Source organism: Procambarus clarkii, chromosome 42, assembly GCF_040958095.1.
Source record: "Procambarus clarkii isolate CNS0578487 chromosome 42, FALCON_Pclarkii_2.0, whole genome shotgun sequence".
NCBI lineage: Eukaryota > Metazoa > Arthropoda > Malacostraca > Decapoda > Cambaridae > Procambarus > Procambarus clarkii.
Genome location: NC_091191.1, coordinates 5,677,807 through 5,705,146, shown reverse-complemented (window position 1 = coordinate 5,705,146; position 27,340 = coordinate 5,677,807). Strand labels below are relative to the sequence as shown.

Genomic DNA, 27,340 nt, shown 5'->3' with positions numbered 1-27,340 from the left:
GATAAGTCGATGAGTACAAGAGAACTGAGTGAATTGAGTACAAGCGACAAACTCAGCCGAATTAACTGAGTCAACGAGTGCGAAAGTGAAACCGAATCTATGAGTACAAGATGAAAAGCTAAAGTCATGAATAAGACAAAAATGGGTGAATAAAATGAATGTGCTCAGATGTATGTGGCGTGGCCCCGAGCTGACGTAGGCAGGCAAAACCAAGCTGAGAATTGCAGTAGACAACGATAAAGCACTTGAAGACAAAAGAGCAGCGCATGACCAAGCACCAGTGCTTGACGGAGCAGCTGTGCATGACATACGAATTAAATTCATCCCGTGAATGTGAGGTTCGAGAGAAAGGATGAATGATAGGAGTAAAGACGTTGAAGACACGTGCAGCGGGCCGTGCCAGGGCTCAATAGCACCTGTCAAGTTGAGGACACGTGCAGCGGGGCGTACTCAGGGCTCAATAGCACCTGTCAAGTTGAGGACACGTGCAGCGGGCCGTGCCAGGGCTCAATAACACCTGTCAGGTTGAAGACACGTGCAGCGGGCCGTGCCAGGTCTCAATAACACCTGTCAAGTTGAGGACACGTGCAGCGGGGCGTACTCAGGTCTCAATAACACCTGTCAGGTTGAAGACACGTGCAGCGGGCCGTGCCAGGGCTCAATAGCACCTGTCAGGTTGAAGACACGTGCAGCGGGCCGTGCCAGGGCTCAATAACACCTGTCAGGTTGAAGACACGTGCAGCGGGCCGTGCCAGGGCTCAATAACACCTGTCAGGTTGAAGACACGTGCAGCGGGCCGTGCCAGGTCTCAATAACACCTGTCAAGTTGAGGACACGTGCAGCGGGGCGTACTCAGGTCTCAATAACACCTGTCAGGTTGAAGACACGTGCAGCGGGCCGTGCCAGGGCTCAATAGCACCTGTCAAGTTGAGGACACGTGCAGCGGGCCGTGCCAGGTCTCAATAACACCTGTCAGGTTGAAGACACGTGCAGCGGGCCGTGCCAGGTCTCAATAACACCTGTCAGGTTGAAGACACGTGCAGCGGGCCGTGCCAGGTCTCAATAACACCTGTCAGGTTGAAGACACGTGCAGCGGGCCGTGGCAGGTCTCAATAACACCTGTCAGGTTGAAGACACGTGCAGCGGGCCGTGCCAGGTCTCAATAACACCTGTCAAGCTGAAGACACGTGCAGCGGGCCGTGCCAGGTCTCAATAACATCTGTCAGGTTGAAGACACGTGCAGCGGGTCGTATCTATGTCTCAGTAACACCTGTCAAGCTGCAATTCAAACGAGAGTGTCCCAGACTTTGCACGTAAGGAAATCCGAAATCTAAAGCACCAAAGTTTTAGGCTTTACACTTAGAAGTCTAAATACAAAGTCTGGAATGCGAAGGTTCCAACCATTACAGCTTTAGCCGTCCCCCCCTGATCGCTTTAATCATGAGAACGTAAGATTTCTTAAGTGTCGGAGAGTGGTGGTGAACTGTGGGTCTTAAGGACTGCGGGTACGATGACATACACTGCCACTTTCACTATCACGCCGGGCTGCGTGGGGGGCGCCGCCCCCATAGAATGGAATGTTGGAGGCGGAGATGGAACAGAAGGAAGAGGGGTGACTCACATTCTGTCTGTCTCTCTCTCTCGTTTTCTATCTCTCTTTACGCTGGAAGGAACGGGAATAGATGGCGTTTAACTCCCGTTGGTAGGTTGAGAGCTGTCCCTTCCCTATCCCTTCATGGTAAGCCTTTCTCTATAACTTTCCCCCCTAGAACACGACTCGCCAAGCGGTTTACTACCAGGTCCCCCAATTACTGCTGGGTGACTACGGGTGAACAATTACGGATTTATTCCCAATCAATCGTCCCCCAGGGTTGTGTGTGTGTGTGTGTGTGTGTGTGTGTGTGTGTGTGTGTGTGTGTTTACGTTACATTCAAGTTAAAACAGTTTCGTAATTACCCAACGACACAATTTCGTTCCGCCATGATAAAGCACTTTACCTCAAACAAACAAATCTGAATCGTTAAAAAATATATAATAATGATAATCGTAATCATAATCACATAATAATAATAATAATAAAAATAATAATAATAAAAATAATAATAATAATAATAATAATAATAAAAATAAAAATAATAATAATAATAATAATAATAATAATAATAATAATAATAAAAATAATAATAATAATAATAATAATAATAAAAATAATAATAATAATAATAATATTTTATTAACAAATTTAAGCAAATATCCCCTCAGTACTCAACCCCTCCTCTGAATTGAATTTAATCTAATAATACTAAGTTGAATTTAATACTAAGTGTAATAAGTACATTTCCTTACTGTCATACATAGTAATAATAATATTTGAGGGGGGGGGGGAGCCAAGTATTATTAAAAATAAGTATTCTTAAATTACTTAATGCATCTTAGAGAGAAATAAGTTACTTAAGAAGATTTAAAATCTTATAGCCTCCCTAAGCAGTCGTAACACAACAGAGCTAAGTGAACACATAGAGCTTAAGGATTCGAACCCTGACAGCCAGGAGCACTATGCACCATGGCGTACCCGGTTCTTTAACCACTCGACCAACTGTGACTGTACAAAAGACACTGGTACCCGAGGCTATTTCCCCAACATCCCGACAGCACTTGGTGGTAAGCTTGGGCTTAGAAGGACATTCTATGCCCAAGTCTCCCAGAGCCCAGGGGGATGGAATATTACAAATTGTCTTTAATATGTCACAAAATCACTTAAAAATCTCTTGAAACCAAATGAACATGTAAACAAACAACACCTTGGATGTGGAATCTGTGCAAGATAATTTGAAAATGCAGTAATTCAAAAGATGAAAGGGATTGGAGGATTGGAGGCCAGAAGATTAGAGGAGGGGATTCAGCCCCCGGGTTTCATCAAATGGGGTGGAGGGGGTAGGGGGTTAAAAGCCTACTTTAAAGGGGGGAGGGGGATTTAAAGCATAAATTAGTTTAATCACAAGATTGAGGAAAATGCACTGAAACCGCTGAGCAACGGTCTCGCTTCAAGCAGGTCGGCGTTCAATCCCCGACCGTCCACAAGTGGTTGGGCACCATTCCTTTCCCCCCGTCCCATCCTGAATCTTTATCCCTTCCCAGTGCTACATAGCCGTAATGGCTTTGCACTTTCCCCCTGAAAATTCCCACTGATTGAACGAGTCAATGAGGACAAGCTTGCATAGAAAATATATTGAGAGTGAATTTTAAAGTAGAAGAATGAGAGGAAGATCACCAAGATGGATATTCATGGTGAGTGTGTGTGAGGAAAGAGATGAGTATGGTTGGTGCTCAGGATGTGATGAGTTACAAGGCTATGAGGAAGCCGTTTATGAGGAGGGCGCCAGTGTTTTGTTTGTTGATGACAACTCATTGACATTATAACTTGATGAGACGGTAGGGCGATGATGATGAGGTGGATGATTTGCTGGTGTTGAGGTGCTGGGCCACCCCTCATCGCCCTTCACCTACCCTCCAACACCTCTCACTTGACCTCCAACACACCTCTCACTTGACCTCCAACACCTCTCACTTGACCTCCAACACAACCTCTCACTTGACCTCCAACACACCTCTCACTTGACCTTCAACACAACCTCTCACTTGACCTCCAACACAACCTCTCACTTGACCTCCAACACAACCTCTCACTTGACCTCCAACACCTCTCACTTGACCTCCAACACCTCTCACCTGACCTGCAACACAACCTTTCACTTGACCTCCAACACCTCACACTTGACCTCCAACACACCTCTCACTTGACCTCCAACACAACCTCTCACTTGACCTCCAACACAACCTCTCACTTGACCTCCAACACCTCTCACTTGACCTGCAACACAACCTCTCACTTGACCTCCAACACCTCATACTTGACCTCCAACACCTCTCACTTGACCTCCAACACAACCTCTCACTTGACCTCCAACACCTCTCACCTGACCTGCAACACAACCTTTCACTTGACCTCCAACACCTCACACTTGACCTCCAACACCTCTCACTTGACCTCCAACACCTCTCACTTGACCTCCAACACACCTCTCACTTGACCTCCAAAAAGAACCTACACTCGAGTATCACTTTTGCATTTAAAGAGAGGCAAGTTAATTATCTGGAAGAAAGATCTAAGCCATTACGACAATAACAACATTCAGGTGAAGAGCTCGTGCAGTGAAGACGTTCTCTGGGAACAGTGTTGGGTTTCTGACCCAAATTCTTAACTCAGACAATGTCTGAAACCCCTGAACAAATCCACAAGGGCCGTGACGAGGATTCGAACAAATCCTTGTGGATTTGTTCATTTGATGCATCACGTTAGTGTGATCTCTGTGTGTGTCTGAAACCCCTATTAGTGTGGGGTTATGTATATGTATATGTATATGTATATATGTATATGTATATATGTATAAAAGAGAGTATTTGTTCAAGATGGCAGGCCAGAGGCTTTGGGCTAGCTCAGCAAACTTCGTGTGATAACTGTTGTTTAAAATTCAGCTACTGGGAACAAAACGTTCCAAGTAGCACGGGCTATGGTGAGCCCGTAGATGTGATAACTTGACCCGGGAATGGCCATAGGTGGGATACCTTTTCTCCTTTCTGCATAAAGTGGCAAATTACACTTATTTTCCCGTATCGCTAAGTACCATACGTCATCCTCACTAAGATTCCTCGAACATATTATTTTAAACATGGTGATTATATGTTAGTTTCTCTTGTGTAGTTTATTTATTGACGAAGAACACGATGGTATCTAGTGACAATGGTTACTGGGATGAAGGGAAAGGCAGGTGGTGAAGGGTAAGGCAGGTGGTGAAGGGTAAGGCAGGTGGTGAAGGGTAAGGAAGATGGTGAAGGGTAAGGCAGGTGGTGAAGGGTAAGGCAGGTGGTGAAGGATAAGGCAGGTGGTGAAGGGTAAGGCAGGTGGTGAAGGGTAAGGCAGGTGGTGAAGGGTAAGGAAGATGGTGAAGGGTAAGGCAGATGGTGAAGGGTAAGGCAGGTGGTGAAGGGTAAGGCAGGTGGTGAAGGGTAAGGAAGATGGTGAAGGGTAAGGCAGGTGGTGAAGGGTAAGGCAGGTGGTGAAGGGTAAGGCAGATGGTGAAGGGTAAGGCAGGTGGTGAAGGGTAAGGCAGGTGGTGAAGGGTAAGGCAGGTGGTGAAGGGTAAGGCAGGTGGTGAAGGGTAAGGAAGATGGTGAAGGGTAAGGAAGATGGTGAAGGGTAAGGCAGGTGGTGAAGGGTAAGGCAGGTGGTGAAGGGTAAGGCAGGTGGTGAAGGGTAAGGCAGGTGGTGAAGGGTAAGGCAGGTGGTGAAGGGTAAGGCAGGTGGTGAAGGGTAAGGAAGATGGTGAAGGGTAAGGCAGGTGGTGAAGGGTAAGGCAGGTGGTGAAGGGTAAGGAAGATGGTGAAGGGTAAGGCAGGTGGTGAAGGGTAAGGAAAGGTGGTGAAGGGTAAGGCAGGTGGTGAAGGGTAAGGAAGATGGTGAAGGGTAAGGCAGGTGGTGAAGGGTAAGGAAAGGTGGTGAAGGGTAAGGCAGGTGGTGAAGGGTAAGGAAGATGGTGAAGGGTAAGGCAGGTGGTGAAGGGTAAGGAAGATGGTGAAGGGTAAGGCAGATGGTGAAGGGTAAGGAAGATGGTGAAGGGTAAGGAAGATGGTGAAGGGTAAGGCAGGTGGTGAAGGGTAAGGCAGATGGTGAAGGGTAAGGAAGATGGTGAAGGGTAAGGAAGATGGTGAAGGGTAAGGAAGATGGTGAAGGGTAAGGAAGATGGTGAAGGGTAAGGAAGATGGTGAAGGGTAAGGAAGATGGTGAAGGGTAAGGAAGATGGTGAAGGGTAAGGAAGATGGTGAAGGGTAAGGAAGATGGTGAAGGGTAAGGAAGATGGTGAAGGGTAAGGAAGATGGTGAAGGGTAAGGCAGATGGTGAAGGGTAAGGCAGATGGTGAAGGGTAAAGATAGTGAAGGGTAGAGCAGGTGATGATGGCAAGACGAAGAAGTGTGTAGATAGTGAACCCAGCGGTGCCCGGGTAGCGATGATGGTTACAGAGATGAAGACAGCATCACATGAATATGGTTACGCGATGAAGATGGCCATGCGTCGTGCAGACGATCACAGTGATCATGGTTATAAGTTATTATGATAGTTGCATTGAAGAAGTTGTTATACAATAAAGATGATTAGTGATGCTGGCTGTTTATAATGATGATGGACGCGTAGTTAAGATGGTCACAGTGATGAGGAATAGTGTGTAGTGAAGTTGGTTACGATAAGCAAAAACAGTGTAGTGAAGATATGGCTTCTTGTCACCCGAGTAATGCCGGGTATATTCCCCCCCCCTCCTCCCCCCCCCCTTATCTCGCTCAGCTCATCCTTCACAAAAAAAACGAAGAATGTAAACAAGTGTTCTTTGTTTAAGAAGAAAAACGAATCTTCTTAATCGTCCATAACACACGATCAAGAAGATCTTAAGGAAAAGTCAACAAATGGGTTTACGAAGGCACTTGTAACACCTGTTAGGTCCTTGTGTAATCTTTGTAAATTATAATTCTTATTACAATTATTATTATCATAGCTCTAACCTGCAGGTGGTAACGTTGGAAATGGCATTATCATCGCTGCAGAGAGGGTTATCATCATTTGGCAAGCACAATCTACTTACCCACTTCCTCTGGCCCCCCTTTTCTTATCTTTCTCTCCCTCTTTCCATCTCAAATATATACAATTTTGTGTTTATTTTATTGTCATACTGTATGACTTGCAATGTCACAGAAGCGATGTTGTTGCATCATGTTGCATCTAAAAACGGAAAGAAGACTTTGGAGATAATTTACATAACCCAATGGGAGCCGGTTGGCCGAGCGGACAGCACGCTGGACTTGTGATCCTGTGGTCCTGGGTTCGATCCCAGGCGCCGGCAAGAAACAATGGGCAGAGTTTCTTTCACCCTATGCCCCTATTACCTAACAGTAAAATAGGTACCTGGGTGTTAGTCAGCTGTCACGAGCTGCTTCCTGGGGGTGGAGGCCTGATCGAGGACCGGGCCGCGGGGACACTAAAGCCCCGAAATCATCTCAAAATAACCTCAAGATAGATCATTAATGGGCAGTGAGGCTAGCCTCACATTCTATGCCCGTTCTCTTATGTATTTTGCGTCTCTATGTCTCTTCACGCCTCTCATTTATATATATATTTTGTATTAACATAACAAACATAATTTAAAAAACAATGGTTTTACTGTCTTTTTTAAAAAGTAATGACTTTAAACTCATATATACAATCATAAAATTGAACACGATAATTTAACAATAAAATTTCCTATTTACGAGGCTAACTATCTTAATAGTTTGTACTTGTGGTAAAAACCCCGTGACATGAACACACACTCACACTCACACTCAACACGCAACATTACCATCACTTGACTCGTCACTAAGTCTTATAAGCGCGCCTCACCGCCAGGTAATTACATAACCCGGATGTGCAGCAATCAAATGAGCTAATTGGCTGTTGACAGACATAATCATCCTGTGGCTCTACCATAATAAGATTACATTAGACGGTATGTTAAAAAAAAACTTTGCAGCGTTTCTTTCTATAATTAGGTGGTGACTATACCTTTTGGTACTGCTGTTGTTGCTTAAGATTCAGCTACTGGAAACAAGTTTCAAGTAGCACGGGCTATGGTGAGCCCGTAGTGGACTTTCCTGGCACAGGAGCGGGGCTGTAACTTGTTTTGGTACTTTTTAGATTTTTTGGTACTGTTGTTGTTTCAGATTTAGCTACTCAGAACGAAGTGTCCATGTAGCACCGGCTATGGTGACAATCCTGCCGCTGTCTACTACGTAGCCTCGTAGACAATCCTGCCTCTGTCTACTACGTAGCCTCGTAGACAATCCTGCCTCTGTCTACTACGTAGCCTCATAGACAATTGTCTATACCACTGTCAGCACTCTGAGCTCTGAACTATTATCTATTATATTGACCTATTTCAATTGAATTATTATTCTGCATTGTTATATTAGTTTTAGCTACAAATAATGTGTGATTTTTTTTGTCCCCTGTACTTCCCTGAAATAAATGACGTTGTTCAGGGCACAACGCATTAAAACAATACACAGGAAAAACTTGTAAAATTTACATATCAACTTTTATATCCAGAGGAAATACTCGATTTTTATTTTTTATATATTTATAATTAATATTGTTTTTTGTAATGCGAGAAAGGTAAATACAAATTTACTTTGAAGTACTTTAACAAATAGAAGGTTATTTTGTAAGGGCCAGAAGCGATAATAGAATATATTGAAAGTTTAGGGTTGCATGACCCGGATGCAAAGTTGACCTGTAGCGGGCGGTGGTGACTTGGGTCAGTCCAGCTACAACCACCAGCAGCTAACAACACAATGTCGTCTCGTGGTGGTCAGTGGTGATTGACGTATACTAGTCCTGTGTACCGTGTTTGTTATAAAAGTCTTGCAACATGACATGTAAACAGATAATTGTTGGAGGTTTCTGCATACTATTTTATTTCTATACATTGTCTACATCTTGAAATAAGAATTTGAAATACTTTTATGTTCTTACAGGTGGAAAGAAAGCTACAACAGCGCCCAGGAAACAAAGCGTGGACTCTGATGTCGTAAGTAGAAATATTTGGTTAAAGCTCGAGTCTTTAGTCTCTATCAAATGCAAAGTGTAGACTTTGTGACTATCAAAGTGGGGTGGTGGAGAGGGGGTGGACCCTACGTTGTGCAGTGTACCATTTGACGATCTTCTTAATAATCTTGCAAACTCAAACATTTCTTCTTTTAAATTTCAGGAAGCAAAATCATCGGGCGATAAACGGGTGGAAAAACGCCCAAGAGAACCAAAGGCGCCAGTTGCCACCAGGGGTGGTAAGGGTACGTACAACTTTACTAATGTTGCGTTTAAGACGCCCTAAACGTCACAATATATTTATACCAGAGCTAAATATTAACTACATTAAGTTTGTCATTTAAGCGGACATTGCTAGTCATTATACAGCTTAACTTTTTATAATTTTAATCTTTAACATAATGTTATTAGCTTCTTTGATTTGCTGCAAAATGTTGTAATGTTCATTTTTTTCTTTTCAGCTGCTGCTCCAAAGAAGAGTGAAAAAAAATAAGACGCCCGTCTTGCCCGTACTATAATATTTTAAAAGTTGTATTGTCTTTAGAAAATTTTACTGTAATAAAGTTATTGTTATACAGAGTATTTAAACCCGTCCTTGATTATTCTTAATCTGACACTTTAGTTAATGCATTACCTCTTTTTTTTAATGGTAAGAAAACATAAGTTTGTTATAGTAGAGACCATTTCAGTAAGAGTCGTATAAAAACTTCGGAAAATGGGCCTCCAAATAATTATAAACGCAAGCACCCATACAGTCTGCCATGCTTATAATGACCAAATCCTTTTACATAAACCACCCTCTTTCCCCCCCCCCCCCCCCCCTCACCTTTTCTCAAATACTTAACCTGACTCCTTCAAAGTGCTACGGTCATAATGGCTTGGCGCTTTCTTCTGATGGTTTCCCTCCCGGAGCAAGGCTTGGTAACCTGGAGCCAAATTCAGGAAGCAGTTATGCAAGCACTTGCGAAGCTGTCCATCTTTAATCAATCTTTGGCAGCTTTGTTTACCATTATTGAACGGGTAATGAGCCTCAGAAGCACCAGGAGGCTGTTTATAACAAGTTGATTGGCAAGTTATGCTTGCAAACTAGTTAATAAATGTAACCAAAGCAGTCAAAGATGTAAACGTTCGTAAGTACTTGCGTGACAGCTTCGTGAATCTGGCCCCAGGACAACGCAGTCCAGTGATGCAAGGGCGGTCAGAACCGCTAGTTGCCCTGGCGGCCAGGTGGCTTAGTCTCCTTCACCCGTCTCGGCCCCCGCCCCCCCCCCCCCCCCCCAAAAAAAAAAGTAAAATTTAAATTTTTTTTCACTTTTTAGTGGAATAACGCTTAAAATTTGGAAACTTGCAAAAATATGACACGGTATGTGTCTTAGAAAGGTGGGTATGAAAAATGCCATGAGCACTATGTACGGGATATGTTGTGTACCATGTACGCGTGGATATACTATGTTGGTGTTTAGTATGCAACTTGCCTAGCATAAAATATTGGCCTCATTTTAGTGGCGGGAAACAAATTAGTGACCCATAAACAAATCTTTACCTATGGGTAAATGAGGTTCTAAATTAAACCTATCCTCCTAATGGCACGTCCCATTGACGTACTATATACCCAAGGGGTTACCTTGAGGTGCTTCCGGGGCTTAGCGTCCGCGAGGCCCGGTCGTCGACCAGGCCTCCTCCAGGGGGGAGGGGGAGAATTAAAAGGCTTGATACTACCCCCGTTTCCTGTTTTGGGTCCTCTGGAAGGTTAGGGTAATGTTACTTTAGTTTGGAACTTTCTCTACTCTTGGAAACCTTGGCTGTTGAATTAAGCATAAACTGTGCTACTTGCACAAGGTGTTGGCACAGAATATTTAATAACAAAATCCCGAAACTTTACATACCTTCATGAAATGGTGTTTTAAGTCTCTCCATCGTGTAAGACTGGGCAGGAGGGATTTCTCGCCAGCTTCTGGAACTAGGTTCGTTCGGACAGTTTCCTTTCATCCGGACATGCTTGAGAAATAGTAGTCATTAATTTAGTCTTTTAGTTTAGTAGGTAGTTTTAAAGCTTTATTGGACAAGGTAAATTTTGAATGTCATAATTATGATGCTCTTGCTCTTATGTTTCTGGGTAAACTGGTGTAATGTAAAATTTTATGAAAAATGTATTGGTGTAAAATGGAAATTGGATTAAATTTTAGTAATTGAAGATGGCCTTAAAAGTTGTATTAAAGTTAAAATACAAGAAAATTGGTCAATACTATGTATATAAAGAGGGGGGGGTTAGGTGTCACTTGACTAAACTTAAAATTATTTAAAATAAAGGCTAGCGGACGACACTTTCCTTAAATTTTAATCTTAATTCCCGCTGTCAAAGACAGGAAGCGTGAACAAGGGCTTATCAAGGCATCACCCTGGTCTCTCTTCCCCCCCCCCCACCAGTGGGCCAAACATCCTTGCCTTGCCCAGGAAGCAACCCACAACAAATGCCAAACGTGTGCCCCAAAGAATGAGGTGATTTGATAAAATACTATGCCCAAGATTACCATCGGAGTGCCGCCGGGCTGATGGGCAAATAGCCTCGGCTACCATCAGCTTTTGTCCGGTCGTGATGCTCGAGTGGATTAGGTGCCCTGTACACCAGTTGCAAAGTGCTCCTGGCAGTATGGGTTCGAGTCACTTCTGGGGTGTGAGTTTTCACTGATATATATAATATATATATAGTATATATATAATATATATATAGTATATATATAATATATATATAGTATATATATTATATATATATATAAATAATATTAATAATAATTACAAAGGTAATATAAAAAAGTTAATATTTTTTTCGATCTATTTGTCCTGCGGCAAAAAAGAACACCCATCGTGCCGACAGTGACGGTTGGGGTCACAACACCCACCCGACAGATCTGAAAATAGAGGCAGTGACCATGTTATGGGCCGTTCTAAACCATTATCAAGTGTACACGACTTGATAATGGTATATCAAGTCGTTGATAATCGTTATCAAGTGTACACGACTTGATAATGGTCCACAACGGACCGAAACGTCGTCACTGCCTTTATTTTGAGATTTGTGGGGTGGGTGTCTTAATGTTCGGACACGTTATTATGACACGTTCTGCACTTTTTAATATGACAAAGCTATCCACATAAGTTTCATTGAATAAATCTTTCCATCTAGATGCATCGTCATATTCGTAGGACAGCATTACCACCCTTACGTCATTCTCAGGGTCTATTCCTACAAGTATAACTGGCGAGTCTATTTCCCACAAGTATAACTGGTGATCTAAATGGAATTATATAGCCCCTAGGTATCATACCAACCACAGAAGGTCGTCCGAGTTGCTGATCACTGGCTTGAGGTTGTGAGGGATGGCTAGGCTAGTCTATTTACTAGCCCGTAGACAATATTATGAGTTCTTTACCGCAGGTCAGTGGCTCAGTATGGCAGAGTAAATGGGTGACTTCCCTGAGATTTGAATCAGTCTTTTGCAGTGGTAGGTAGACCAATGCAAATCAGTGATGGTTTTATTACATGAAATTAGTTAATTAATCATTTTGTCCAGAATTGCATGCCTACCTGTGACTTCATTCTTTACACCTAGCAGAGCAGGCCTCGCGTTAGGGAAAGTGCAAATTATTCGTTATCTGACGTAAATAATACGCAATCTATGGACTCGTCTGATTTAAGATTTGGCTGTAAAATATGTGACATTCCTAGGGCCAGATTCACTTAACAGTTACGCCACCTGTACATCTTTTCTCAATCTCTGGCAGTTTTGTTTACATTTATTTAATAAATAAATAAATAAATATATCGAAACTTCCCAATCCCCGTCCTCGACTCAAGTCCATTACATCCAGCGGTCAACCCCACAGACGCATTCATAAATTTTAACATGCTGTTCATTCAAAACGGAAAGTTTTTCAAGTATAAATTAATATTATATATATATTAGCATATTGTGTATATATAGGCATAGGTTAGGTTAGGTTAGGTGTTTTGGTTCTGTTGGCGATTATTTGTATTTGTAGTACGTGGGTGAAGCATTTATAGCGTTGTGATTCGAACAAAATTCGTCAGTGAAGCACTTGTTCCGGATATGTTCGAACGTCAGCAGTTGTGAGTCGTGTGTAAACCGCTTTTCATTCATAAACAGGGGGTTTAGCGAGTGCATGGAATCACTTTTGGATCTTTGTTTGGAGGACGGGCTGTATAAACAGCCTCCTAGTGCTCCAGAGCTCATAAACTTTTAATAAATGTCAACAAAGCCACCAAAGATTCAGAAAAGATGTTGAGGTTCGTAAGTCCTTGCGTAACTGTTTCATGAATCATGGCCCCTGGATCGAGTTGCTTGTCGATGTGTTGATGCAGCCCGTCTTCCAAACAAAGACCCAAAAGTGATTCCAGCACCCGCCAAACCCCGTGTATGAATGGTTTACACACGACTCAACTGAATTCGTTCGAACACTTCTGGAACAAGTGCTTCACTGACGAATTTTCTTCGAACCACAACGCTGTAAATGCTTCACCCACGTACTACAAATACAAATAATCGCCAACAGAATCTAAACACCTAACCTAACTTATGCCTATATCTGCACAATATGCTAATATATTATAATATTAATTTATATATGAGAAAATTCCTGTTTTGAATGTAAAAATTTATGAATGCGTCTGTGGGGTCGACCGCTAGATGTAATGGACTTGAGTCGAGGACGGGTTGGTTGATGTATACAAAGTGAACACTTAATTTAGTTTTTAACATTGTTAGAAAAAGAAAAGCTTGTAATTGTTGTTTTAATATTTATAACATAAATAGTAAGAAGTTTTTACGGGCTTATAAATACTGCTGCAATAATAATAATGGATATTGAAATAAAAATATTTCCGTAACCCCTGACCCCCAAAGAATCAACCTCGTGTGACCTTTGGTGAGTTTGGTTAGTCTACTGCCAGCCATCGTTGTATAAATCACTCAAAATGTCTTCTCGGGGACGTAAGCTCTTGTTATAAGTTTGGTGTCTATGTTGAGTGTTAATCATTTAATTTTTGTCTAGTGAATTGCAAGTTTTTGATATCGTGGCTTAATCTTGCTGCCTCCAGGTTTTTTTTTTCTTCCTTTATCAGGGAAGGTGGAGGCGGGATCAATAAGTATTAGTAGACTTAATTTGAGGCACGTGACCCGTAGAGGTAGATCCCGAGAATTGAGTAATTTAAGGTAAACGTGACAAAGTAATGCTTAGGAGATTTGAAAAATTCCTGTCTGGACAATTAACCACTTGACTAACATCCTCTAGTTAACCAATGGTAAGAAAGCACCCGGTTGTTGATACTACTGTGGTCGCACCTGTGATGACGAGGAAAAGTTTTTCCTGTTGGGTTTTTTTTTTTTTTTTTTTTTTTTTTTTTTTAGGGACCTCTTGTATGAAGTGCGCGTGAATGGGCAACCATTTCATAATGAAACTTGGTTTCATAATATTTAGGTAATGGCGTAAAAGCAAAGCTTTTTAAGTCCATATTTATTTTCTAGTCTTGATCCTCTCGCAATTTAAATATTACAGGTGGAAAGTCTGCATCTACCCTGACCAGGAAAGATAGCGTCGTCTTAGAGGTAAGTAAAATCTTTCCTGCTGAATCTGCTTGTATTTGCTTATTGAAGCCTTCTTAAACTTGCACATCGTGAAGACATTTTGACCTTTGATCTTGAAACATGCCACTATGTTTATTTTATTAATACAATACAATTTTATTTAGGTAAGGTACATACATACAATATTTACAAGGATTGTTTGACTTATAGGTATAGCTAGTACATACAATGCCTAAAGCCACTATTACGCAAAGCGTTTCGGGCATATTACGAAAGGCGTTTCGGGCATAACGATAAAGTTCAGATTTAGGTTGGACTCTGTTTACAAAGTAGGTTTGGATATTAACTACCTTGTATATTGTCTTCATAGACATTCTAGTCTTTTATTTCAAACGGATAAAGAATCTATACTCTAAACACTAGAGCATAGGTGGGTCAAAACTAGGACTTCTTTTTTTTTTTTTTTTTTTTTTTTTTTAAATCTGTGTTTAAACCAAAGGGCCTACACGTATTTAGCTACCGAAAATGACTGATCTTAAAGATGTATTGTGTATATGGAAAGCCACATTCTTGAGGCAACTAGATTGCGCATGAATTTTACCTAGAGCGGTAACGCAAGGTACGCTTGAAAGCCTCTAGGCTTTTGACTTAAAAGCCTCTTGCTTTAGAGACTAAACGCTTCACTAAAATATAGTACCTCTTATCACAACCCTTTAAATACATAGTATATAGTTCTTCTACACCAAAAGTACTTCTTAAACTGAAGTGTTGACAAACACTTATAGCCCCAAGTGATATTAGACCCTAACTAATTTTTATTCCTCTAGTTTGTTACAGCTTTATATAAAAAAGCCAAATTTCATAATGGCACTTAATAATTTAGTACGCAGTTTTTTTTTTCCGTGTTAATATAGTTAATTTATCACAAACTGACTTTGCGAAGTTTGGTGCGTACATACTTTTATTACTAGGGTACAATTCTTCTTGCACGCTTGTTAAATCGGTACCAAAGTTAAATGTCTTTATTAAGGACTCCAAATGTGTACAAAATGCTAACTATGCAAGTTTAGCATTTAACTTCAGTCTAGTGTTCACCTTGGACTTACTCCTCTCCACCCACTTCCCCCCATGCACCGAGCATTGCACCATCTGCCATTGCAATGGTAGTATTTCATAATTTAAATATCTTTTTTTCGTATCTGATACCAAGAAGTTGGTAAAATATGGGTACTTTCCTCTTAATTTTTCTTCCTTCGTTACCTTTAAGGAAGAAAAGGCTTTCTTGGCAAAGAGACCCGGCAAGAAATCGGAAGGACCTCAGAAACCCACCGAAGACAAAGCAGGTCAGCACATTTTTGTGGCCCTGATATAGTATATAATAGAAATGCCGTACCATTCTTTACATTAGACGTGGGTCGCATAGCAATGACCACGAAATTTTGCTCATATACAGTATATAAAAGATTGTTAAACATGAATTTGCAGTTTTTTAATTTCTAAACTAAAAATTTATAGTATCGGCAGCATGTCTAGGTTGGCCATAACTAGACAAAGCTTAATAGTTGTCTTAAATCTTGTAGGTAAATGTTAACTAGCATCGCAGATCTTCATTCTAATCTAATTCATAATTAGTGTAGTATTCTTTTGTACTAGTTTGTCAATGTTAAACTGCCACGGAAAAGTACAAATTCCATTAAAAGGTCTAGACTTGCATAACTCTTAAGTTAGTTCAAATGGCTAGGAAAAAAAGTAGCAGTTGTATTGACGGCAAAGAGCTAGGCTATAAGATTTTTTTTTTTAGCCATGTTGTCTAAATTGTTCTTTTCTTTCCAGCATCTGGTGCCACAAAGCTACAGAAGTAACTGTTAGAATAAAAATTTGGTTTTTAGTTATATAAACTTAGTGATACCATTATGTATATTAATCTTCACACGGCCTGCCTGCAGGTAGTTAGCCTCCTATATTCTCTCTAGCCAGACAAAACGTATTGCAAAGAATTGACTTCTCCCGTTTTAAGTTTACCTGCAAGGGCAGACTACTTATCACAAAGCTTTGTATGAGTAATCCTGTGTGATGAGGATTTTTTATCACGTAGCTTGGTTTGACAAGCTGTATTCTACTTCATTCGGTACAGGGAAGTAACACAAATGCAGTTGTACCTAAATGTGTTAATAAAACAAAATCCTGTTTTAACTAGTGGCAGTTCAGTGCTTTAACCTTCCTGTAGTATCTAACTTTATAATCATTGTACTATCATCAGTGGTTCGCTATAGTTTCAAACGCGTAGATTTATTAGTTAGCAGATTCTTGTACAAGTTTTGTGGCTTGTGAATGTTTATGGACAAGGTGACGGCAAATACGTCACTTGAGCTATATGCAAGACCTTTGCCTCACTTGGTCCTGGTTATATAATTTCGTGCCATATTTTACCACAACATAAGAGGTCGGGTGAGACTTGCTTTGCTGTCGCCTAGCTTCCCGACGACTCGCTCTTCCCTCCACAACCAACACTTCACTATCTTGTATAACACTATAAACCTATCCTAAACACATTTATACCAAATTTGATGTAAAAAAAATTCTAGGGTGCATAATAAATGAACTTGGTTGACGTCCTAAGAGCGTTCCAAATAAACCCATGTGCACAAATTGCATAAATACACGGTCTCGAGTGTCTACAAATGATAATTTGCAACTTTACTTGCCTCTGCTACATCTTCCCAAATGTTCCCAACAAGTCGGTTTCCCAGTGACCAAGCCGAGCGCAGCCTGGAGATGCAGGGCCAAGTGGACAGGAATAAATGGGGCCTCAAAATAGCAGCAGCTAGCCGCCTCGCCTCGCGCCGCCATCTCTACCATTACCACCATTCAACAATATCCCACTACGGCTCGACCCGTTGCAATGTCCGCCTTGCCAATCGATAACCTACTTACTTATATTTATTTATAACGTGTTTAGCGTAATCAAATACTAACGTTACCCATATAGACGTATTCGCTACATTAGTTATCCCAGTGATGCTAAACTCGAAGGCTCCATATGTACGTAATACCTGACAATATACTTGGTGGCCAAACTGCTCACGACTTTCATAGTAGGTGTTCCTCGCTCCACCGGAGGGGGGGGGTGAAGATGGGGCGCAGTGCCACGTGGATTCTGGTCCACAGAGGGAGGGGGGATGGGGCGCAGTGCCACGTGGGTTCTGGTCCACGGAGTTGGGGGGGATGGGGTGCAGTGCCACGTGGGTTCTGGTCCACGGAGGGGGAGATGGGGCGCAGTGCCACGTGGGTGCTGGCCCACGGAGGGGGGGGGGATGGGGCGCAGTGCCACGTGGGTGCTGGTCCACGGGGGGAAAAAGGGGGGGTGTGGTAGGTGTGTGTCCGCGAAGCACAGTACCTGTTGTGTGTGCTACATATCCACACTTTGCAACACGTTCAACAGTAACAATCTAAAACAATAATAATTGCAATACGCTTGAAAATACATTTGAGAAAGCACAGATAGTCTCTCAATATAACCCACATTATAACATACAAAATTTATTATTTTTGCTTTAGGGACAATGTTCGGTTTCAGTAGTAACCATGTTATATTTTCTTAATTTAGTATCGAAACTTGATTCAATACGATGTTAGATATATTCAGCAAACTTTTTCTTAAGGACAAAGTAAATAACATGGTAAAATCATATTGTTGCCTATAAGGTAATTCCGGTAGGAATGAGTTTGAAAATAAAATTCTGTAAATGGTTTCCAAATGGGCTGTTTCCTGAAATAATGACCCAGGCAGGACGGCGTGAATTTCAAGCAAGCAGGCAAGTTTTTTTTTTTTCCCACAGGTGGGCACAGAAGCAGATGACGTTTCACTCCTGTTAGCATGCTGAGAGCTTTTCATTCCCGTAAATCATAATCCTTGCCCATTACTTTCCCCTGGAACATTACCCACTAATTGATTAAGCACCAGGTACCCAGTTACTGCTGGGTAAAAAGGGGGGGGGGAAAGTTATGGCATGGGGGTCCAGATAATCGTCCCAAGCAAAAGTGTGGGATGAATGTGTTACCACTGCTTTTGGTGGGGTGGTATATGTATAATTGTGTTATTGGCAATATTGAGTGTATGATTATAGTGAGAGGGGGATAATTATAATAATGTTTGTACTGATGGTGATAATAGCAGTGGTGGTACTGATGGGATCATACTTGTAATATTAATGGTGGTGGTGGTAATGGCAATAGCAGTGGCGCAGTGATGTGAATAATGGGTGTAATGGTATGATGAAGATAGGAAGTGTGTATGGTGCTGAAAGGGTAAATAAAAAGATTATGATGGTGGTGGTGGTTGGAATTAAAGTAATGGTAGTTAGGTTCCTTTACATAATCCCATAAACTATGATTACTCTATCAGCAAAATCAATACCACAGTAATAACTCTGAAATTACTGCAATTCTTCTCATGGGTCATGTTATCACGGGTAATAAAATCAATCCAGGGTAGTATATTTACCTTTGATCTGTTTGAGAATGGCCAGAATCTGCATCAAGTAGAGGTTAACCTCATTTTACACACTAAATCTCTGAAATCTTGAACACGTTCCATAATGGCTATTATTGCACTGTATAGGTTTCTTCACATTCCAACTCATGTTAGTGCAGAATTCTGGAGGTATCCTTATGGTGTAACTAATTGGAGATGGAAATGGATTAACCTGTTAAGGAATGTTCATAATAGGCTTTACAAATAGGTTTGTGAGAGCTAGAGAATTAGCAGCAACAAATTTACAAATGGTACAAGTGCACTTGGCCAGATTACATGACATTATACAGTAGCAAGTTTATGAGGACACTCGTACACTTGGGTATGTAAAGAGAACAGTGACACAAGTTAGTTATTTTTTAGGTGGAAAGACTAAGATTGTGACTGGAATCAGATGTGTGATGTTGGAGGCCTAGCAGTGAAGGCAATACAGCAGCAGCTGGTGTCTGTAAAGAAGCTTTGCTAAGAAACCATTTCCCCAGAGTACAAGCAGTCCTAAGTAGAGATGAGAAAAGTTTTCCTAGTGGCAGCCTGAGGCCGGGTGAATTATTATCCAGCCTGTCTGTAATTACTTCAGACCTTTACAAGACATTCTGGTTAGGTGACTAGTGCCTTGCAAGTAAAGTACTATGCCAATTTACCAATGATAATTATAATTGTTTCAAAATTATTAAAATAACAAAATTGTAAAATAACTTTTACAGAGTACCTATTTTATTTTGTGGGCATTTGGTTTGTGACCAGTTGATACATGATATCAATCCCTGGTCCAAATTAAGGCTTTCCTTCTATATATAATGTACTCAAATTGGACAACTACAGCATTTCTTGCATGGCTGTTTCTCTCATATGTCAAACTTGGACCAATTAACAATGTACTTTGTTATCAATACTTTTTATTCTTTATCATGTAACAGCTGTAATTACCACTACAACTATTACACATACTGATTTTAGATATTCTTGTAAAGGGGACTCCAAATTTGTATTTATATTTTCGGCTTTGTTTCCAGGCAGCCTCTTCAGAATACCTCGTGTCAGGTCACAAACTGTATGCTTTTAATGGAAATTGTGGAAGTCATTATTTTTTATCAAGGAAACCATAATCCCTTGGCAGTATAGTGACATCTCCTAATACCTGATAGATATCATTTGTTGAGGAATCTTCAGTTTCTTTATGGTGTAGTGATATTTCCTACTACTGAATGTACTGGATAATCTCAATTGTCAAAAAGTCTATCTTGTGGCAGAATAGTTATGTACCCCTGTACTGTACTTACTGGATAACTTCAGTTGTTGTTGGAGTGTCTTGGCATTGGCATTATGGTATTCCCTAGCACCTTTTGGATAATATGACATTCCCCAGTACCTGGCAGATATGACATTTCCTCGAACCCATTGTTGATGTGACGACTTATGCTGAATTTTGTAACTAGCTCAGCTAAATTGTGGGGTTCAGTCCCCGAGCCCATTATGTGCCACTGTAACCCTTTCCACTACCGCCCACAAGATGGGTATGGGGTGCATAATAAATGAACTAAACTAAAACTCCTGCTAAAACAAAATTTTTGACATTCCAGCATTGTACCTGCTGGATAGTGTCATAATGATCTCCATTAACTGGCAGGATAATGTTGTGATGTTTCCCAATACCTAGGAGATGATCTTGGGACATTCTTCTGTCCCATCATTGCTGGATAATGTCATGACATTTTCAAGAACATGGCTAATATAATATAAAGACATTTCCTGGTGCCTATTTCGAACTGTTTGTTGCTATCCAATCCTTGCTGAATACTGCTAAAATGGTATCCAATACCTGGCATTGTGACTTTTCCTAGTACCTGCTGGGTAATGTCCTGATGATTCCCTGTACATGTGTGGCAATGCTCTCATGTTCTCCAATATCTGGCTTGATATTATTGTAAGCATACCAATACCTGCCTGGATGATGATGTGACATTTCTCAGTACCTACTAGAAATGGCATGCCACAGTAGTGTGCCTGAAAACTGAAAATAACTAAGTTATTACTGATGAAATATTCTGACACCCTGAACAAATACTTCAGTGTTTGTTCAATACATCAGTGTTCACACTGGAAAACCCTTGATGACATACCAACGCCTAACCAGGATGCTTAGTGCAGAAGAGGATGACAAGTTAAAAGAAGATAGCCATATCACACATATCACGCTAAGAAACACAAAAATTACCATTCAAGTATTATTAAAAATACCATTTATACCATTAAGAACATCACAATATACAAAATTTGAAAAAGAAATCCTGTCTAACAAATTTTTTCTGGAGAGTAACTAACTATATAAGCCAAGGATCCACAGTCAGTGAGACATACATAAAATTCCAAAATGCATTTACTTTCTCGTCATGGACCGGAAACCTGTTAGGCTTATCAAAGTTCTCCTAAGCTAACTACTGGCCTTCCCAGGATGTAATCCCCAATAATTGCATAACTCCTAGGTACCTATCTACATGCTAGAATGGAGTCGTCAAATGAATTTAAATCGAACTCAAATATTTTGGTTCTCTCATGGGAATCAAACCCTGCACCTTACAATTGTGACTTGAATATGATGGTACACAAATGATTAGTCAAAAACTGCAAACATATGGAAACATAGGCAAAATATTGCAAATAATTTGAAAAAAGAACCACCTTGATGTGAAAATCAACAAAGCATTGAAACCTGGCCAGCAAGTAGCTGCCTTTAAAAAACCCAATTAAACACTACATATAATCAAACAAGCCTTTGACTTCTAGGATAAAAAGTGGTCATTCATCTGCACAAATCTCATATATGCCCCTACCTGGAATACACAACACGGGTCAATATCATTCAGTGAAAAAAAAGTTCGGCACAGAGCAATGAAACCCACCCCAGAATAAAGTCAGCATACTGATAACTCTGTAAACAAGACCTGGCAGGGCATGGTCTCAGAGACTTAAAACACTGAACAAGACTGCAGTGAGACGTGGAAGTTGGGTAACACAAGGTATTGTAGGAGCATTTAAAAAATCAACTGACTAAAAATTTGTGAACTATTAGTAAGGAAAAGCAGGGCATAAGGGTATGAACTAGAGAAGGTAGGGGGGCCGAGGGTTAACTCATGGTGTACATGCTGATTAAGCATAATCCATGGAAGGATGGAAATCTTGCAGTTTTGACCTTTCTCTTTGCTTCTCGATAATAAACAGTAGTCTGTATAGCTTAAATGTGTTCACAAGGTTTGAGGCAGGCCTGATTTTGCCTCACTCCTCTCTTTAAGTCAGAGGAGCTTCATAAGCCAACCTCAACTGTTCATCAGGTGTACCCATAATCATTCAACAAATGGATCATCTACTGAAATGTTCAAATATTTGTACCCATTAAGGGTATCTGTGAGCTAAACAAAGATACACATTATAATAATTTCCTATTTATTTTTAGAATTTAGAATAATTGCTTAGACAGATAGTCACACCAGTCCAATTACTGTATATATATATATACTATATAATATAATTAATGGGTTAAGAAATACTCAACTTTACAATAATAAAATGTTTGAGTATTGATATGTGGTGGTAGATGACTATAAACATCAGCATATACAGTGGTAGGGAGCATCAGTAGTTTATCAAAACTTTCTTGTTTGTTAGGTAATGAATTACACACATGGCTTACATCAACGTAAGTTGTACATCAAATAATTTATCTAATAATTTTGAATATTTAAATACAATTTCAATTAAATTATAATACAACATTAAATACAGAATACTCAACTTATACAGTAACAAAAAAATATATTTGAATAACTATACAGTATAACAAGTCTTGTAAGTAACATGAGTGTAAATGTCAAGTTTTATTGGCATCACTTGCCACCCAAAGTTGTATTTTGTTCATGGACATGGATGTATTAAAACGTTTATTCCAAACGTACAGAATCAGATCACACCCTCCGTAAACAGTGTAGCCTCATTATAACGCCCTACAACTTACTGAAATATCATACATACTGTAGTGGCAGTGTATTTTTATGGCTCCAAAATAAAATTTAACATTTAGATTTGTAGATAGGCCTGCAATGGGTGTTGTTTCTACATGGGTAACCAGAGCATCAGAGCATAATAGCTAAGCCTGACATGGGTATTGTTGCTGCATGGGTTACCAGAGCATCAGAGCAAATATGTAATAGCATTTAAGGGCAGTAATTATAGTGATTATTTTGTATTTGCTGGCAAGTTTTCTAGTGTTTAAAACCATAAGAGTTAATAAGAAAACTATATGCACTAATTATATGATCTAATTATCCGTGATTATGTACATAACATGTGAAAGGCACTCTGATGATTCTAAAAAAATTATGTACTGTTGTGACATTTATAGTGACAACTTACATTATATGGTTTTGCACTGTTAAATGGAGTACATTTCCAATATTACAAATTATGTAATCACATAAAAGAATAACTAAACTAACTTTGCTTCTAAAAAAAATTGTAAGGGATTAAACCCCTTTTAACTCGCATTCATTGCACACTAACACTCAAGCAGACATGACGGGAGTTTTACTTTGTGTGCGAGTTCTCTTCCTGTATTAGGCTTTCATGGGGTATAAACAGATGCCTTGTAGGAATGTCTCATTTCACTCACAGAGGCCATGCAATGCCTAAAGCAATATTCAAAGAGGCCTTGCAGCTTATATCTCCTTTCACTCTAAAGCAATGTTTATGCTGCACTATAAATTGAGTGGAAAATCTATCGTCAGATTGAAAGGCATTTATAGATTATCATTCACAACCACTGTCTGAAAATTTAGAAAGCAGTTCTATATAAATAAAGGCATCACACAACAGTTCAGTGCAACATTTGCTTGGATTAGATTTCTAAAATTGTATTTAAATTTTTCAGAAGTATATGCTCGTTATACAGGACATTTAGATACAGCAAGACAAAAAGATGAGCAATAATAATAATAATAATATTTTAATTGTTCAGTACAGTATAGGAGAAGAGCTAATTTTGTTTCACATGCAAGGAATGGCTGTTGGTACCAGTTATAATCTCAGCTGTGATATAACATATATGAAGATTCTTTCTTTAATACCACAAGAGTACAATAACGAAGTGTATCTTCTTAGCTTCCATCACCTGCGTTATGGCAAGGCTACACTGTATTAGGTTATGAACTCCCTTTTTATGCACTCACAGCAATTCACAGGGTGAACGATGCATTACATATGCACTTTACCCTACATTAGGCTGTTATCCATCAAGTCACATGTGACTTCAGGATTAGACGAATAAAATATTATTTATTTAATTCGTATAAAAAATAATACAATGCAAAGCTCACAATGTATTATTTCTACACCATAGCTGATGCTGGCAGTGAGGAATGCTTTGGTTTCTCCTTCTTTAAGAAAACTTTAATGCACCCGTTAAAATCTGCAGACACAAGTGCATATCTGAAAAAGAAAGAATCTTAATAATAATTTGTATGTGTCCTTTAAAAGCATGTTATAAAATGAACACATAGGCTTACATCCCATGACAGTCTTCACTTTGGTGTAGAAGAAAAACTCATAAAAATTTTAGTTTTATTTCAGAGTTAAATGATGAACTTCATACTTGTTACTCTGAAGAAAAGAATAAAGTCTGTGAAGAATCTTAATAGATCTGTTTGTGATTTGGTAGGTCAACCAACTTTCCAACTAAGTGGAACACAAAATAGAACCTGAAACAATGTATGCAAACTGGATAAGATACAGGAAAGACTTTGGTAAAAACTAGTTAGGGAATAAGGTTGTTGATTTCTGATACATGTTGCTAGGAACATAACAGACGCATGATCACTAAATTGCTTCAGGAGTAGGTTAGGCAAATATAAGACGATGTGGTTACAGAATGAGAGCTACAGTATACTCATAGAGTTTTGTTTCCCCAAAACCTTTGTCATTTCATATTTTGAAGCTTCCGATGGCTTTAGCATTCACTACCCTCTCATTTAAATTATTCCTTCCATCTACAACTCTATTTTATCTACTCTTGTATTTCTCTCTCTGCTTCCTGTAATCCTTTTGTTACAGTAATTTTTCAAGGCATTCGTGCTTGTCAGCAAAGCTCACATGCATGTTCTTTACAGTAAGCAATACATAAAATATTAGGATTTTATCAGTAACTTTTGGAATCAACTTCAAGCTGTAGACTTACCCTTTATTAGTTGTACCACTATCTTTGTTTTGGCTTGGCTTTTGTTGTTGTTCTTGTTGTTGTTGCTGTTGTTGGTGTTCACCAGATCTGTTGAGAATCTCTTGCTGCTGCTCAATAAAGCTAAAGACCAGCTCAGGGTGAGGAGCGAACACTGCACACGTGACAACAGCACTGTGAGCTGGGATAGAGAATGGTAGGCTAAAACCAGTGTTGAATGTAATGAAATGTCATTTTCTGGGTGAGTGCCGACAGGGGCTCCCCATAGAAAAATTATCAAAGTAAAATTAATTCACTTAACAATATCAATCTACTGAATATCTAATGCATATAAGGAAACACTAAAACCAAGACAATTACCAGGTTCTGGCTCGTCATCCCCAGTAGGCAAGAACTCCAATCGAATTGACTGATGCCATGGTCTAATACATACATATCAGCCCGGTAAGCTCGGGAAGCCGGAGGGGCTCTCCTTATAAAAGTATACATATTTTCAAAACTACATTTCTACTCAAGCTTACTAAATATGATATTTATGACAAAGGAATAAACTAAATACTGTACATATAGTCCATACTGTACATACCTTTCACTCCTTCCCAATATAAATTTCTGTCTCTTCTTGCTGAGGAGAACTTTGAGTAATCATGATGGGTTTTCCAAATATATATACACTGATTCTCACTCCCTGCAACGATGTATTTTCCATCATGGCTGAAGAATTAAAAATAAATTTTCAGCACAAATGAAAGAATAATCACTCTGAATCCAGTACCCTAAATTCCACAATACAGCATTCCTAGCTTACTAACCCCATTCAGTCTATCTTGATACCTCTTTTGACCACATACTATAGTACTATTATTTTACCTGGTTCTTGATATTGATCTTCCTTCCCTTCCATCTTACCCAATATTTACTGTACTCTTTTACTTAATCATCCACTCTCTCTACGCATCCAAATCATCAAAGTACTTCAAGAAAATACTGAGGCTGTATGATGAGATCGGACCTACATCCATGGACTTCCAAGGCACATATTCTACAAACTGAATGATGATGTGTTCAAAGCACTCTTATCTCAATCAGAAGTACTACCTGACTTACTTGCAGTTTGAAAGGCACTGCCCAAAACTAAGTACAATAGGCTAGGCATAAAAGTAAATTAAAAGGATATTGTCATTTCATTAGACGGGGAAATATTAGAGCATGAATAGGGGGAAAGTACAAACAAGAGAATGAGAAAGATGAAAATTTCAAATAGCTTTGGAAAGAAAGCATTCAACTACGTTATACACTTATCAATGTCACACCAATCTTCATATTGCAGTAAGTCTTATGATTTATTCCTTGCTAAAGCTAACAGTATTGGATAACAACTAATTGGACAATTAAAAATGCTATACAGGGGGAACTATCAGGAGAAAGCACCAAGCCATTACAACTATATGGCACTTGGAAGGAAATGCTATACAGTATATGATAGATGTTCAGTATTGCTGTATTATAGAAAGTTTTTCTTTACATACCTGAAACCTGCCCTTATTTGACTAGACATGTTTGAGTAGCCCTTATACTTGCAAGAAAGGTTCAAATCTCTCAGATCATATAGACGTATTCTGCTGTCGTTACTTGTAATTAAAACCTGAAAAATTGATCATATACTTAAAATGGCAATTAAAATCATGCAATAATGATAAAGTATTATTAATGTTTACATAATTAAGAGTTCAATCAGAATAACTTGTAAGCAGCAGCTTGTATCTACCTTGTCTTCGCCAGGGAGGGGTTCAATGCCAGTAATTTTTCGACCTTTAGCATTTTTTCCTCTTGTGGACCTCACATAGATTTGTGTGTAGTATTTCAGCTGCTCAGTTTCATAGAAGATACATCTGCCATCATATGTTCCAACTACTGTAAATTTTCCATTCTGAAATAAGACAAATTTAAAGTACTGTACTATACATAATAAATAAGGCTTTAAGTGCAGTTGAAGAGGTTCCTTACCGAGTGTGATTTGATTGCTTCCATAGGTTCCTCTGGACAAGACTAAATACTGTCTGAGCTTAAAAATACCTGCAGTGTGTAGGGGCAAACATTCCCACTGGGTCATACTGGGTCAAGAAATAAGAGACACACTGGTGAAGACTTTTCTGGCCAGGAACGCTTTTCAGAATGTTCAGTCAACTACACTCAAAACCCCTCCAAGTGATATTCAGCCTCAAAGAGACAGACAAGTGTCACTTTGATAATTGCTAATTAGCCCATTTGGCTGCTAATCCCAAATCATCACT

The 27,340-nt window shown here is 39.8% G+C and overlaps 1 protein-coding gene and 2 long non-coding RNA genes across 9 annotated transcripts in view; 2 read left to right on the top strand and 1 right to left on the bottom strand.

Annotated features, from left to right (window-relative positions):
* Positions 1 to 8,350: 8,350 nt before the first annotated feature.
* On the top strand, positions 8,351 to 9,264 carry LOC123770417 (uncharacterized). Its single transcript, XR_006774338.2, has 4 exons — positions 8,351 to 8,452; positions 8,620 to 8,672; positions 8,853 to 8,934; positions 9,151 to 9,264. It is a non-coding gene; the product is annotated as an uncharacterized lncRNA (long non-coding RNA).
* A 4,355-nt stretch (positions 9,265 to 13,619) lies between these two features.
* On the top strand, positions 13,620 to 16,342 carry LOC123770418 (uncharacterized). Its single transcript, XR_006774339.2, has 4 exons — positions 13,620 to 13,698; positions 14,264 to 14,313; positions 15,560 to 15,635; positions 16,126 to 16,342. It is a non-coding gene; the product is annotated as an uncharacterized lncRNA (long non-coding RNA).
* A 6,034-nt stretch (positions 16,343 to 22,376) lies between these two features.
* Positions 22,377 to 27,340, bottom strand: part of LOC123770321 (WD repeat-containing protein 44) — a 43,200-nt gene continuing 38,236 nt past the window's right edge. For 4 of the 7 annotated variants that reach the window (XM_045762077.2, XM_045762076.2, XM_045762078.2 and 1 more), the window contains 5 exons: positions 26,815 to 26,976; positions 26,576 to 26,691; positions 25,633 to 25,760; positions 25,050 to 25,227; positions 22,377 to 24,304 (listed from right to left, as the gene is read on the bottom strand). In XM_045762077.2, coding sequence (XP_045618033.2) covers positions 24,205 to 24,304; positions 25,050 to 25,227; positions 25,633 to 25,760; positions 26,576 to 26,691; positions 26,815 to 26,976 — 684 coding nt within the window. In that variant the 3' untranslated portion in view covers positions 22,377 to 24,204. The remainder of the gene's footprint in view (positions 24,305 to 25,049; positions 25,228 to 25,632; positions 25,761 to 26,575; positions 26,692 to 26,814; positions 26,977 to 27,340) is intronic. The other 3 variants (XM_045762079.2, XM_045762080.2, XM_069339856.1) reach the window with 2 other exon arrangements.